General features: G+C 43.8%; 1 protein-coding gene across 50 annotated transcripts in view; it reads right to left on the bottom strand.

The window, feature by feature from the left end:
- The window catches only part of LOC135050271 (uncharacterized), a 466,297-nt gene that overhangs the window by 440,518 nt on the left and 12,455 nt on the right, over positions 1–13,324 (bottom strand). For 43 of the 50 annotated variants that reach the window (XM_063956613.1, XM_063956631.1, XM_063956611.1 and 40 more), the window contains 2 exons: positions 8,691–8,840; positions 7,382–7,525 (listed from right to left, as the gene is read on the bottom strand). The exons of 4 other annotated variants lie outside the window; for them this stretch is intronic. In XM_063956613.1, coding sequence (XP_063812683.1) covers positions 7,382–7,525; positions 8,691–8,840 — 294 coding nt within the window. Of the gene's footprint in view, positions 1–5,469; positions 5,614–7,381; positions 7,526–8,690; positions 8,841–13,324 lie in introns of all 50 variants that reach the window. 3 more of the 50 variants (XM_063956620.1, XM_063956639.1, XM_063956612.1) reach the window with 2 other exon arrangements.

Genomic DNA, 13,324 nt, shown 5'->3' with positions numbered 1-13,324 from the left:
CCATCGGTGCAGGCAGTGTAGCTGCTATGGGGCCCAGAGCTGAGAGGGGCCACCTTCCCTGTCACAGTTACATGTGTTATATGCATTTATCACCATTGGGTGGTATGTAGGGGTCCTTTCAAACTTTCTTTGAGGCCTGCATTATATCTAGGTATGCCCCTGGACTTTATCATTGTAGTGTGGTATAAAATAAAATGGAAGGTATTTTAATGTTTAAGAATAATATGAACTGCGGCACTGTACTGATGCACAATATGAACGAGGAGCACTATATATCATAATGTGAATTGTAGAGATGTGCACTTGAAATTTTTCGGGTTTTGTGTTTTGGTTTTGGGTTCGGTTCCGCGGCCGTGTTTTGGGTTCGACCGCGTTTTGGCAAAACCTCACCGAATTTTTTTTGTCGGATTCGGGTGTGTTTTGGATTCGGGTGTTTTTTTTAAAAAACACTAAAAAACAGCTTAAATCATAGAATTTGGGGGTCATTTTGATCCCAAAGTATTATTAACCTCAAAAATCATAATTTCCACTCATTTTCAGTCTATTCTGAATACCTCACAATATTATTTTTAGTCCTAAAATTTGCACCGAGGTCGCTGGATGACTAAGCTAAGCGACCCTAGTGGCCGACACAAACACCAGGCCCATCTAGGAGTGGCACTGCAGTGTCACGCAGGATGGCCCTTCCAAAAAACACTCCCCAAACAGCACATGACTCAAAGAAAAATGAAAGAAAAAAGAGGTGCAAGATGGAATTGTCCTTGGGCCCTCCCACCCACCCTTATGTTGTATAAACAGGAAATGCACACTTTAACCAACCCATCATTTCAGTGACCGGGTCTGCCACACGACTGTGACTGAAATGACGGGTTGGTTTGGACCCCCACCGAAAAAGAAGCAATTAATCTCTCCTTGCACAAACTGGCTCTACAGAGGCAAGATGTCCACCTCATCATCATCCTCCGATATATCACCGTGTACATCCCGCTCCTCACAGATCATCAATTCGTCCCCACTGGAATCCACCATCTCAGCTCCCTGTGTACTTTGTGGAGGCAATTGCTGCTGGTCAATGTCTCCACAGAGGAATTGATTATAATTCATTTTAATGAACATCATCTTCTCCACATTTTCTGGAAGTAACCTCGTACGCCGATTGCCGACAAGGTGAGCGGCGGCACTAAACACTCTTTCGGAGTACACACTTGTGGGAGGGCAACTTAGGTAGAATAAAGCCATTTTTTGCAAGGGCCTCCAAATTGCCTCTTTTTCCTACCAGTATAACTACGGACTGTCTGACGTGCCTACTTGGATGCGGTCACTCATATAATCCGCCACCATTCTTTCAATGGGGAGAGAATCATATGCAGTGACAGTAGACGACATGTCCGTAATCGTTGTCAGGTCCTTCAGTCCGGACCAGATGTCAGCATCAGCAGTCGCTCCAGACTGCCCTGCATCACCGCCAGTGGGTGGGCTCGGAATTCTGAGCCTTTTCCTCGCACCCCCAGTTGCGGGAGAATGTGAAGGAGGAGATGTTGACAGGTCGCGTTCCGCTTGACAATTTTGTCACCAGCAGGTCTTTGAACCCCAGCAGACTTGTGTCTGCCGGAAAGAGAGATCCAAGGTAGGTTTTAAATCTAGGATCGAGCACGGTGGCCAAAATGTAGTGCTCTGATTTCAACAGATTGACCACCCGTGAATCCTTGTTAAGCGAATTAAGGGCTCCATCCACAAGTCCCACATGCCTAGCGGAATCGCTCCCTTTTAGCTCCTCCTTCAATGCCTCCAGCTTCTTCTGCAAAAGCCTGATGAGGGGAATGACCTGACTCAGGCTGGCAGTGTCTGAACTGACTTCACGTGTGGCAAGTTCAAAAGGTTGCAGAACCTTGCACAACGTTGAAATCATTCTCCACTGCGCTTGAGACAGGTACATTCCACCTCCTATATCGTGCTCAATTGTATAGGCTTGAATGGCCTTTTGCTGCTCCTCCAACCTCTGAAGCATATATAGGGTTGAATTCCACCTCGTTACCACTTCTTGCTTCAGATGATGGCAGGGCAGGTTCAGGCGTTTTTGGTGGTGCTCCAGTCTTCTGTACGTGGTGCCTGTACGCCGAAAGTGTCCCGCAATTCTTCTGGCCACCGACAGCATCTCTTGCACGCCCCTGTCGTTTTTTAAATAATTCTGCACCACCAAATTCAAGGTATGTGCAAAACATGGGACGTGCTGGAATTTGCCCATATTTAATGCACACACAATATTGCTGGCGTTGTCCGATGCCACAAATCCACAGGAGAGTCCAATTGGGGTAAGCCATTCCGCGATGATCTTCCTCAGTTGCCGTAAGAGGTTTTCAGCTGTGTGCGTATTCTGGAAACCGGTGATACAAAGCGTAGCCTGCCTAGGAAAGAGTTGGCGTTTGCGAGATGCTGCTACTGGTGCCGCCGCTGCTGTTCTTGCGGCGGGAGTCCATACATCTACCCGGTGGGCTGTCACAGTCATATAGTCCTGACCCTGCCCTGCTCCACATGTCCGTGGTTAAGTGGACATTGGGTACAACTGCATTTTTTAGGACACTGGTGAGTCTTTCTGACGTCCGTGTACGTTCTCGGTATCGCCTGCCTAGAGAAGTGTAACCTAGATGGTATTTGGTAACGGGGGCACACTACCTCAAGAAATTGTCTAGTTCCCTGTGAACTAACGGCGGATACCGGACGCACGTCTAACACCAACATAGTTGTCAAGGCCTCAGTTATCCGCTTTGCAACAGGATGACTGCTGTGATATTTCATCTTCCTCGCAAAGGACTGTTGGACAGTCAATTGCTTGGTGGAAGTAGTAAAAGTGGGCTTACGACTTCCCCTCTGGGATGACCATCGACTCCCAGCGGCAACAACAGCAGCGCCAGCAGCAGTAGGCGTTACACGCAAGGATGCATCGGAGGAATCCCAGGCAGGAGAAGACTCGTCAGAATTGCCAGTGACATGGCCTGCAGGACTATTGGCATTCCTGGGGAAGGAGGAAATTGACACTGAGGGAGTTGGTGGGGTGGTTTGCGTGAGCTTGGTTACAAGAGGAAGGGATTTACTGGTCAGTGGACTGCTTCCGCTGTCGCCCAAAGTTTTTGAACTTGTCACTGACTTATTATGAATGCGCTGCAGGCGACGTATAAGGGAGGATGTTCCGAGGTGGTTAACGTCCTTACCCCTACTTACAGCTTGACAAAGGCAACACACGGCTTGACAAATGTTGTCCGCATTTCTGTTGAAATACTTCCACACCGAAGAGCTGATTTTTTTGGTATTTTCCCCAGGCATGTCAACGGCCCTATTCCTCCCACGGACAACAGGTGTCTCCCCGGGTGCCAGACTTAAACAAACCACCTCACCATCAGAATCCTCCTGGTCAACTTCCTCCCCAGCGCCAGCAACACCCATATCCTCCTCATCCTGGTGTACTTCAACACTGACATCTTCAATCTATCAGGAACTGGACTGCGGGTGCTCCTTCCAGCACTTGCAGGGGGCGTGCAAATGGTGGAAGGCGCATGCTCTTCACGTCCAGTGTTGGGAAGGTCAGGCATCGCAAACGACACAATTGGACTCTCCTTGGGGATTTGGGATTTCGAAGAACGCACAGTTCTTTGCGGTGCTTTTGCCAGCTTGAGTCTTTTCATTTTTCTAGCGAGAGGCTGAGTGCTTCCATCCTCATGTGAAGCTGAACCACTAGCCATGAACATAGGCCAGGGCCTCAGCCGTTCCTTGCCACTCCGTGTGGTAAATGGCATATTGGCAAGTTTACGCTTCTCCTCCGACAATTTTATTTTAGATTTTGGAGTCCTTTTTTTACTGATATTTGGTGTTTTGGATTTTACATGCTCTGTACTATGACATTGGGCATCGGCCTTGGCAGACGACGTTGCTGGCATTTCATCGTCTCGGCCATGACTAGTGGCAGCAGCTTCAGCACGAGGTGGAAGTGGATCTTGATCTTTCCCTAATTTTGGAACCTCAACATTTTTGTTCTCCATATTTTAATAGGCACAACTAAAAGGCACCTCAGGTAAACAATGGAGATGGATGGATACTAGTATACTTACGGATGGACCAGCGACTGCCGACACAGAGGTAGCAACAGCCGTGGACTACCGTACTGTGTCTGCTGCTAATATAGACTGGATGATAATGAGATGAAATAAATATATTATATATAAAATATCACTAGTACTGCAGCCGGACAGGTATATATATTTATTATGTAATGACTGATGACGGACCTGCTGGACACTGTCAGCTCAGCAGCACCGCAGACTGCTACAGTATGCTACTATAGTAGTATGTATCAAGAAGAAAAAAAAAAAAAAAAAAAAAAACACGGGTAGGTGGTATAAAAAAAAAAAAAAAAAAATTTATATATATATATATATATATATATATATATATATATATATATATATATATATATATATATATATATATATATATATATATATATATATATATATATTAAACTGGTGGTGATTAAACTGGTGGTCAGGTCACTGGTCACACTATCAGCAACTTGCAAGTAGTACTCCTAAGCAGACAATCACAATATATACTGGTGGTCAGTGTGGTCACAATGGCAGTGTGGCACTCTGGCAGCAAAAGTGTGCACTGTACGTTAAAATATGTACTCCTGCTCTCAGACTCTAACTGCTCCCCACTGTCTCCCCCACAAGTCAGATAAACAGTCACACTATCACTTCAGCAAGTAGTAGTACTCCTCCTAATGCTCCCCAAAATTACTAAAGTAAATACTGTGTCTCTCTCTACTCTAGTCTCACTCTTCTCTATAAACGGAGAGGACGCCAGCCACGTCCTCTCCCTATCAATCTCAATGCACGTGTGAAAATGGCGGCGACGCGCGGCTCCTTATATAGAATCCGAGTCTCGCGATAGAATCCGAGCCTCGCGAGAATCCGACAGCGGGATGATGACGTTCGGGCGCGCTCGGGTTAACCGAGCAAGGCGGGAAGATCAGAGTCGCTCGGACCAGTGTAAAAAAACCATGAAGTTCGGGCGGGTTCGGATTCCGAGGAACCGAACCCGCTCATCTCTAGTGAATTGGGGTACTGTGTGGCATAATGTGTACTGGCAGCTCTGAAATGTGACAGAGGATGAACTTATGCGATTCAAAAAAAAAAAAAAAAAAAAAAAACTAGGCCACTACTGTGGGGCATAGCATTAAATAAGGTTCTACTATAGTTCAGAAAATGAACTAGAGCACTATTATAGGGTATAAAACAACTGTGGCAGAGAAGTATCTCTAGAAGCATTGGGATGGGGGACCCCCCCTTCAAAATGTTGCTATGGGGACCACAAAGTTCTGCCTATGCCCCTGAGCCATGGGCATAATTCAGGTTTATGCCCCATTAAATCTGTAATCATTAGCACTACATGCTCCCACTCTACTCTATACCCTACCTGTGCTTTGGGGGTAAAACCACCATTTAACCCCGTGAACACTTGAATTAAAGCAGCAGACTCTGGAATAACATTCCTTAGCGCTTATCCCGGGAAAACCACAATCTTCACGCTCTGCGATATCCACACTGCATTGCTGTTTATCTAGATCAGGCCTGGCCAACCTGTGGCTCTCCAGATGTTGTGAAACTACACATCCCAGCATTCTCTGCCACAGTTTTAGCATTCCCTAACAGCAAAACTGTGGCAAGGCATGATGGGACTTATAGTTTTACAAGAGCTGGAGAGCCACAGGTTGGTCAGGCCTGATCTAGATGGAGCAGAGCACACATCAGGACAATAGGAGATATTACAATACATGACAAGAAAGTTGGGAGCTCTACTGCAAGTACTCTAACCCTTGACCGTGCCAAATACATAATTGGCAACTTTGCAAACATGTCCCAGATAAATAGGAAACACTGTTATCCAAGATAACCCTCTGGAAATTACCATAAGTTGGCAGCTATGCATGAGTGGGCGGTGCTTGCTCCCTTTATGCCCTCCAATTTCTGTGACATCATAAAAGTAAGAGCTTAACTGACAGATAAGCTGGGCATACACTATACAATTATCTGGCAGACCATCTGTCCAATCTGGCTGTTTGGAATGAGAATCTGGTCATGTATCAACTATTTTTCCTAAACACTGGAAAATGTAGAAAAATTGTCAGACAAGTATTCAACCAATTTGTTTCAAGAACTACTTGTCTATTTTCCATTGCTCTGGACTCTGCACTGCAATCAGTGACATGGAACATGCAGGCAGTGTGGTAGCCACCCATTCCCCCTCTTCCAGTCATCTTCTACCCCGAGATCCCGGCTCTCAGCTCTGTTACAGAGACAGCGCCTTCTGTCCCCAGCGGCACCTGGAGATCAAGCTCCACTCGTTCCACCCCTGCATGGCCTAGTGCAGGGTTGGCCAACCAGTCAGAAACAAAGAGCCAAAAATCTTATTAGGCACGTCAAAGAGCCGACATCGAGCCGCAGGCGCACATGCAAAAATGTGGTGTGGCCTTGTGCCTGCTAGGCCACGCCTCTCGTATAAAATACATTTAAAAAGCCAGAGCCACATAAAACACATTTTTAAAGCCAGATCCAACATAATACATTTAAAAAGCCACTTCCACATTAAATAATTGAGAAAGAAAGATCCACATTAAAATATTGAGAAAGCCACATTCACATAATACACTTCAGCTCCCCCATGTGTCACTTCAGCCAGCTACCTCATGTGTCACTCCTGCTAGCACACTCCTGTGTCACTCCTGCCAGGACCCTCATGTGTCACTACAGCCCCCCCCCCCCCCCCCCACCGAAAACACACCTCGTGCCGTTGCAGCAGCCCTTTATGTGTCCTCTGTTTGCCAGTGGGTGTCTCACCTCTAGACTCTCTCAGTTCTCAGTCCCCGTAGTACTGCTGCCTGTCGGGCTGGAGTGCAGCAGTTTCCGAATCTGTTGTGGTCACGTGACTTCGAGTGTCGGGAGCCACATTTGAATAAAGAAAGAGCCGCATGAGGCTCAAGAGCCACAGGTTGGCCACTGCTGGCCTAGTGCTTACTTATCACAGGGCATTTTTGCTCCTTTGGTCAACTAATCTTTTGGGTTCAGCTGTGTCAAAATCACAAAGTATAAGTATATATACATTTTTTTTGTAGGAACAGTTAATCAAGCAGTGAAATTTTGAACAGCTGATAACAGAAAATTCTCTTAAACAAAGACATTTTCTCATATACTGTTTGGCCATGGCTAAGAATAAGGGATACACAAGGAAAGCTCTTAAAGCTATGGGCATAATTCATGTTTGTGCACTACCAAATCTGTAACCAATAGCACTACATGCTCCCACTCTACCACTGCACTCTATACTCTACCTGTGCTTTTGGGGTAAAAACACCATTTAACCCCGGGAACACTTGAATTAAAGCAGCAGCCTCTGGAATAGCATTCCTTATCACTTATCCCGGGAAATCCACAATCTTCACGCTCTGTGATGTCCACACTACATTGCTGTTTATCTGGATGGAGCAGAGCACACATCAGGACAATAGGAGATATTACAATGCATGACAAGAAATTTGGGAGCTCTACTGCAAGTACTCTAACCCTTGACAGTGCCAAATACATAAGTAGCAATATTGCAAACATGTCCCAGATACACAGGAAACACTTATCCGAGATTGCCCCCTGAAAATTACCATCAGTTGGCAAATATGCACGAGTGGTTGGTGCTTGCTCTATATGCCCACTCATTTGTGTGAATTAAAAGAAAAAAGAAAAAAAGCATAATTGTATAGTGTATGCCCAGCTTACCTGTAAGGTATCTGGCAGACCATCTGTCCAATCTTTCTGGTTGGCACTGCAATCTGATCATGTAACTATGGACATTGTCTTTTTTCAACCTCAATAACTATGTTACCATGTATGTATTTTTACTAAACATTGGAAAAAGAAAAAAAGGTCAGACAAGTTGGTTAAACCAAATATTCAACCAATTTGTTTGAACAACTATTTTGTCCATTTTCCATTGACAGATTGGATAGATATCAAACTGGTTAAACCCAAAATTAAACCAATTTGTTTGAATTTCCATTTTTGACCATTTAGTGTTTGGGAGTAAATGGTTGATTATAATTTGCTCTCATAGATACCAGATTTCCATTCCAACCAGCCAGTGTTGGACAGATGGTCTGTCAGATAATTATATAGTGCACACCCAGCTATACTGATGGATCTATGTACCTGGAAGGCTTTATCACCCATGTACATCATGACTGAAAATTCAACAAATTATTATGTTACTATATAAGTTGGATGCACTCTAATACTTTCTATCCAATCTAGCTGTTTGGAACAAAAATCTGCTAATATCTGGGAGCAAATGCCAATCAACTATTTGCTCCTAAAGTACAGAAAACATACAATAAAGGTAGTACAGATAAATTGGCCAAATGAAACAGATTTAACCAATTTATCTGAATGACCGTTTATGTTTTCCAGTGTTTGGGAGCAAATGGTAAAATGACATTTACTTCCATAAATTACCAGATTTTCATTTCAACTAGAGAAGATTGGACAGATAATCTGTAAGTGTGTAGGACACTTCTGTGTGTATCCAGTTTAAGAGGTGGGAGAGTCATATAACTATAATGACTTGTGAGTAACTATACAGCAGCTCAATACCTTGTGACTTGGAGAAGAAACACCAGTTAACCCCAGGAATGCTGGAGTCAAAGCAACAATTCCTCTTCTTACATTCCGCAGCACTTATTGTGGGGTAGCCGCAATCCCTTCTGCTGTACGGTTCCACGTTACATTGTTTCACGTCACTTGCTGTTGAATCAGTAAGGAAACATCGAGAAGTTACAGCAGCTTAATTTTTGTTTTTAATAAAATAGGGCAATTTAGCTAGATCATAGGGCAATTTAGCTCCTTCGGTCAACTGATCATTTGGGTTCAGCGGTGTTAAAAAATCTAATTATAATTTTTCATTAACAGTTAATCAAACAGTTGAACAAACTTTGGAAAGCTGGTAACAGGAAATTTCCACTTAAACAATGGCATTTTCTAATATACTGTCTGGCCAAGAATAAGGGATACACAAGATAAACTGAGCTATGCGCCCAATTCATGTTTGTGCACCACCAAATCTGTAATCAATAGCATTACATGCTCCCACTCTACTCTATACTTGTGCTTTTGGGGTAAAAACACCATTTATCCCCGGGAACACTTGAATTAAAGCAGCAGCCTCTGGAATAGCATTCCTTAGAGCTTATCCCGGGAAAACCACAATCATGCTCTTTGATGTCCACACTACATTGCTGTTTACCTGGATGGAGTAGAGCACACATCAGGACATAAATATTGCAATGCATGACAAGAAAGTTGGGAGCTCTACTGTAAGCACTCTAACCCTTGGCAGTGCCTACTGCATAATTGGTAACATTGCAAACATGTCCCAGATACATAGAAAACATTGTTACCTTAGATTGCACTCTGGAAATTAACATCAGTTGGCAACAATGCATGAGTGTGCTTGCTCTCTATATGCCCATTTGTTTGACATCATAAAAGAAAGAGTATAAGTGACAGGTAAGTTGGGCATACACTATACAATTATCTGGCAGATCATCTGTCTGGTTGGAATGAAAATCTGGTCATGTACCAACTATTTTTCCTAAACACTGGATAATGGTGAAAAATTGTCAGACAAGTTGGTTAAACCAAATATTTAACCAGTTTGTTTGAACAACTATCTTTGTCCATTTTCCTGTGTTTGGGAGTAAATGGTTGATTGTGATTTGCTCTCATACATTACAAGATATTCATTCCTATCAGACAGATGGTCTGCCAGATAATTGTATAGTGCAGTGGTTCTCAAACTATCCTCAGGACCCCACACAGCTCTCATTTTCCAGATCCCCTAGCAGGTGTATTCATCACTCACTGACCTATTCTATGAGATCCAAAGATGGAGCTAATTATTTCACTAGTGATTCTGTGAGGTGATCTAGAAAACATGTAATGTGTGTGGTCCTGAGAACAGAGTTTAAGAACCTGTGGCATAGTGCCAACAATGTATAGTGAATAACAATGGTGCGGGTAGAGCTGCAGCTCCAGGCCACCCATTAAAAAAGGCCCACAGCATTAGCTATGCTGATGTAGGCAGGAAAGTTTTCTGCTACACAGAACGTCTGCGTATCAGCGGCCATGTGAGGTCCCGCCCACTGAAAGCCCAGTGGCCGCTGCCCACTCCAACACCCCTTCCGCCGGCAGCATTTGCAACACTACATCTGCCCCCACTGTGCGCAGTCCCGACATCTCATGCTGCTGCAGTAGAAGGCTTTACTAACCCTCACTGCGCAGCATCATGCCCACGTCTTATGGCGTTGCCTCTTCCGCATCTTATGTCATCTAGGTGACCCCACCACCACCTCACCCATAAGCAGCTCTATGAAGGTTGCACTGGCTGGCTGTAGCTGAATACTCAGTACTGCTGTGTCCTCCTGCAGACCACTGCTTCTGCACAAGGCAGGTATGCAAGCACCATAAAACATTTTTTTAACCTGATGACTATATGATTTAATATTGAAATGATGAAAGCATCACTGTTTCCATGAATTCTTGTTATAAATGCCTTGTGCGCCACACCTACACCGTGTGTAAAAAATAAATAAATAAAAAAATATATATATATATATATTTTTTTTTTTTTTTTTTTTTTTTTTTTTTACACACATGGTGTAGCTGTGGCACACAAGGCATTTATAACAAGATTTCATTGAAACCGTGAAGCTTTCAATGTTTTCATGTTTTATCATATTGTCAACAGTTTAAAAGACAAATGAAACACATTTTATAACACATCCACCATTTGTAAAGCAGGGTCGGCACTGGGATCGCACTCTCACCATACAAGCACACTCCATTTCGTTTTTCTGCAATTTTTTACTTGTTCCGCAGCTGGGTAAAATGGGAGGGCATGCAAGGCAATCCATCACTCCCGGAGCCCACCTCCGCCGTTTGCACTTGCACGCCATCATGTTCCCCACAACCCTAGTGATCTATTGTAAGCATGTCCCCCTCCCCCACACTGTCAACATGTCCAAGACCCAGGCCCCCCCCTAGTGTCACCATGTCTCCTTCACCCCCAAGACCCAGTGTGTTTGTGCCACCATGTCCCTCCCATGCCCATGTGTATCCCCATGTTACCCCCTAGGCCCCAGTGTGTCACCATGTCCCCCTCCCCTCTTTGTTTATATACACCATCCCCCCACCCCCATTAGTATGTATATCACTACACATACTAATGGAGTGTATAGTCACCAGGTCCCGATGGTATTCACCCAAGGGTTCTAATGGAGCTTCATTCTGAACTTGCAAAACCACTATTTTTGATCTTTAAGGATTCAGTAATATCAGGTATGGTTCCCAAAGACCTGCGTATAGCGGAAGTAGTGCCTATATTCAAAAAGGGAAGTAAAGCTGAACCAGGTAATTATAGACCAGTTAGTCTTACATCTATAGTGGGGAAAGTATTGGAAGGTATTCTAAGATAGTATTCAAAAGTTCCTTGAAGTCAATAAGGTTATTAAAAGCAATCAACATGGGTTTATGAAGGACAGATCCTGTCAAACCAACTTACTTGGCTTTTATGAAACAGTAAGCGCAAACCTAGATCAGGGTAAAAGAGGTGGATGTAATCTTTTTAGATTTTGCCAAAGCGTTCGATACTGTACCACACATGAGACTTATCTACAAGCTACAAGAATCAGGGCTAGGAAGCACAATATGCACTTGGGTCAAAAACTGGTTAGATAATAGGAAGCAGTGCGTTGTGGTTAATGGATCTTTTTCAACTTGGACTGAAGTGCTAAGTGGTGTGCCACAAGGCTCAGTATTAGGACCGCTATTGTTCAATATTTTCATTAATGACCTAACAGAAGGTCTAGAGAGCATGGTGTCAATTTTTGCAGATGATACCAAATTGTGTAAAGTTATAAATGCGGAGGGGGATGCTGAGTCGCTTCAGAATGACTTCGTTAAATTAGAAGCTTGGGCAGCGAAATGGAGAATGTGCTTCAATACAGACAAGTGTAAGGTAATGCACTGTGGTAACAAGAACAAAACTAACACCTACCTACTAAATGGGGTAAAATTAGGGGATTCTGTACTGGAAAAGGACTTGGGTGTCCTCATAGATTGCAAACTAAGCAGTAGTACCCAAAGTAGGACTGCAGCAAAGAAGGCTAATAAGATATTAGCATGCATAAAATGGGGAATTGATGCTAGGTACGAGAGTATTAAACTCCAGTTATATAAATCACTTGTGAGGCCACACCTTGAATACTGTGTACAATTCTGGGCACCTTACTACAAAAAGGATATGCTGGAGCTAGAAAAGGTTCAAAGGCGGGCGACCAAACTAATTAAGGGTATGGAGACGCTGGAATACGAGGAAAGGCTTGCAAGACTAGGCATGTTTACACTGGAAAAGAGAAGATTAAGAGGAGACATGATCAACATTTACAAATATAGAAGGGAACAATATACAGATCTTGCGCAGGACCTGTTTTTGGTTAGATCAACACAGAGAACTCATGGACACTCGCTCGGGTTAGAGTAGAGGAGATTCCACACAATACGGCGTAAAGGCTTTTTTACGGTAAGGACGATACGTGTTTGGAATTCCCTGCCTGAGGGAGTTGTAATGGCCAACTCAGTCAACACCTTTAAGAATGGGTTAGATAAATTCCTAATGGATAAGGATATCCAGGATTACGGGGCATAGTCACACACTATGGTTATTATAAAAAAAGAGGGGTTAATCGGAACGGCAGTCAGCAACTTCAGTCAAAATTTTATACAAAATAATCGTGCATAGGAGACCACAAATAGGTAGAACCCGATGGACAATTGTCTTTTTTCAACCTTAGATACTATGTTACTATGTTAGCCATCCAGTCATCAATATATGTTTCCATGTCACCCTGGGCCATGTGTCTTATACTTTTTTCTTCTTCTGCTCATTACTCCTTTTATATCTGATGCCCCACCTTTTACCATTTACTCTCACCACTCCCCTTTCCCCTGTGCCACAAACCACTATATCTCTTGCCATAGGTTTTTTCCTGCCACCTCCTTTCTTCCACTCCTGCCCTTCATAACACTTACCTTCCTCCTCATCTTTTTCTGAAGGCGATTGAGTTCTACTGGCAAGCGGCCAGAAGTGACCATTATGTACCAAACCCCAAAAAGCATAGCTTTTCAGTGTATTCCTGCTGGGACCTAGGGGGTTCGACCATGATCCAAGG

This window comes from Pseudophryne corroboree, chromosome 2, assembly GCF_028390025.1.
Source record: "Pseudophryne corroboree isolate aPseCor3 chromosome 2, aPseCor3.hap2, whole genome shotgun sequence".
NCBI classification, from domain to species: domain Eukaryota; kingdom Metazoa; phylum Chordata; class Amphibia; order Anura; family Myobatrachidae; genus Pseudophryne; species Pseudophryne corroboree.
The sequence above is the reverse complement of the archived record's forward strand: the minus strand, read 5'-3'. Positions and strand labels throughout refer to the sequence as shown.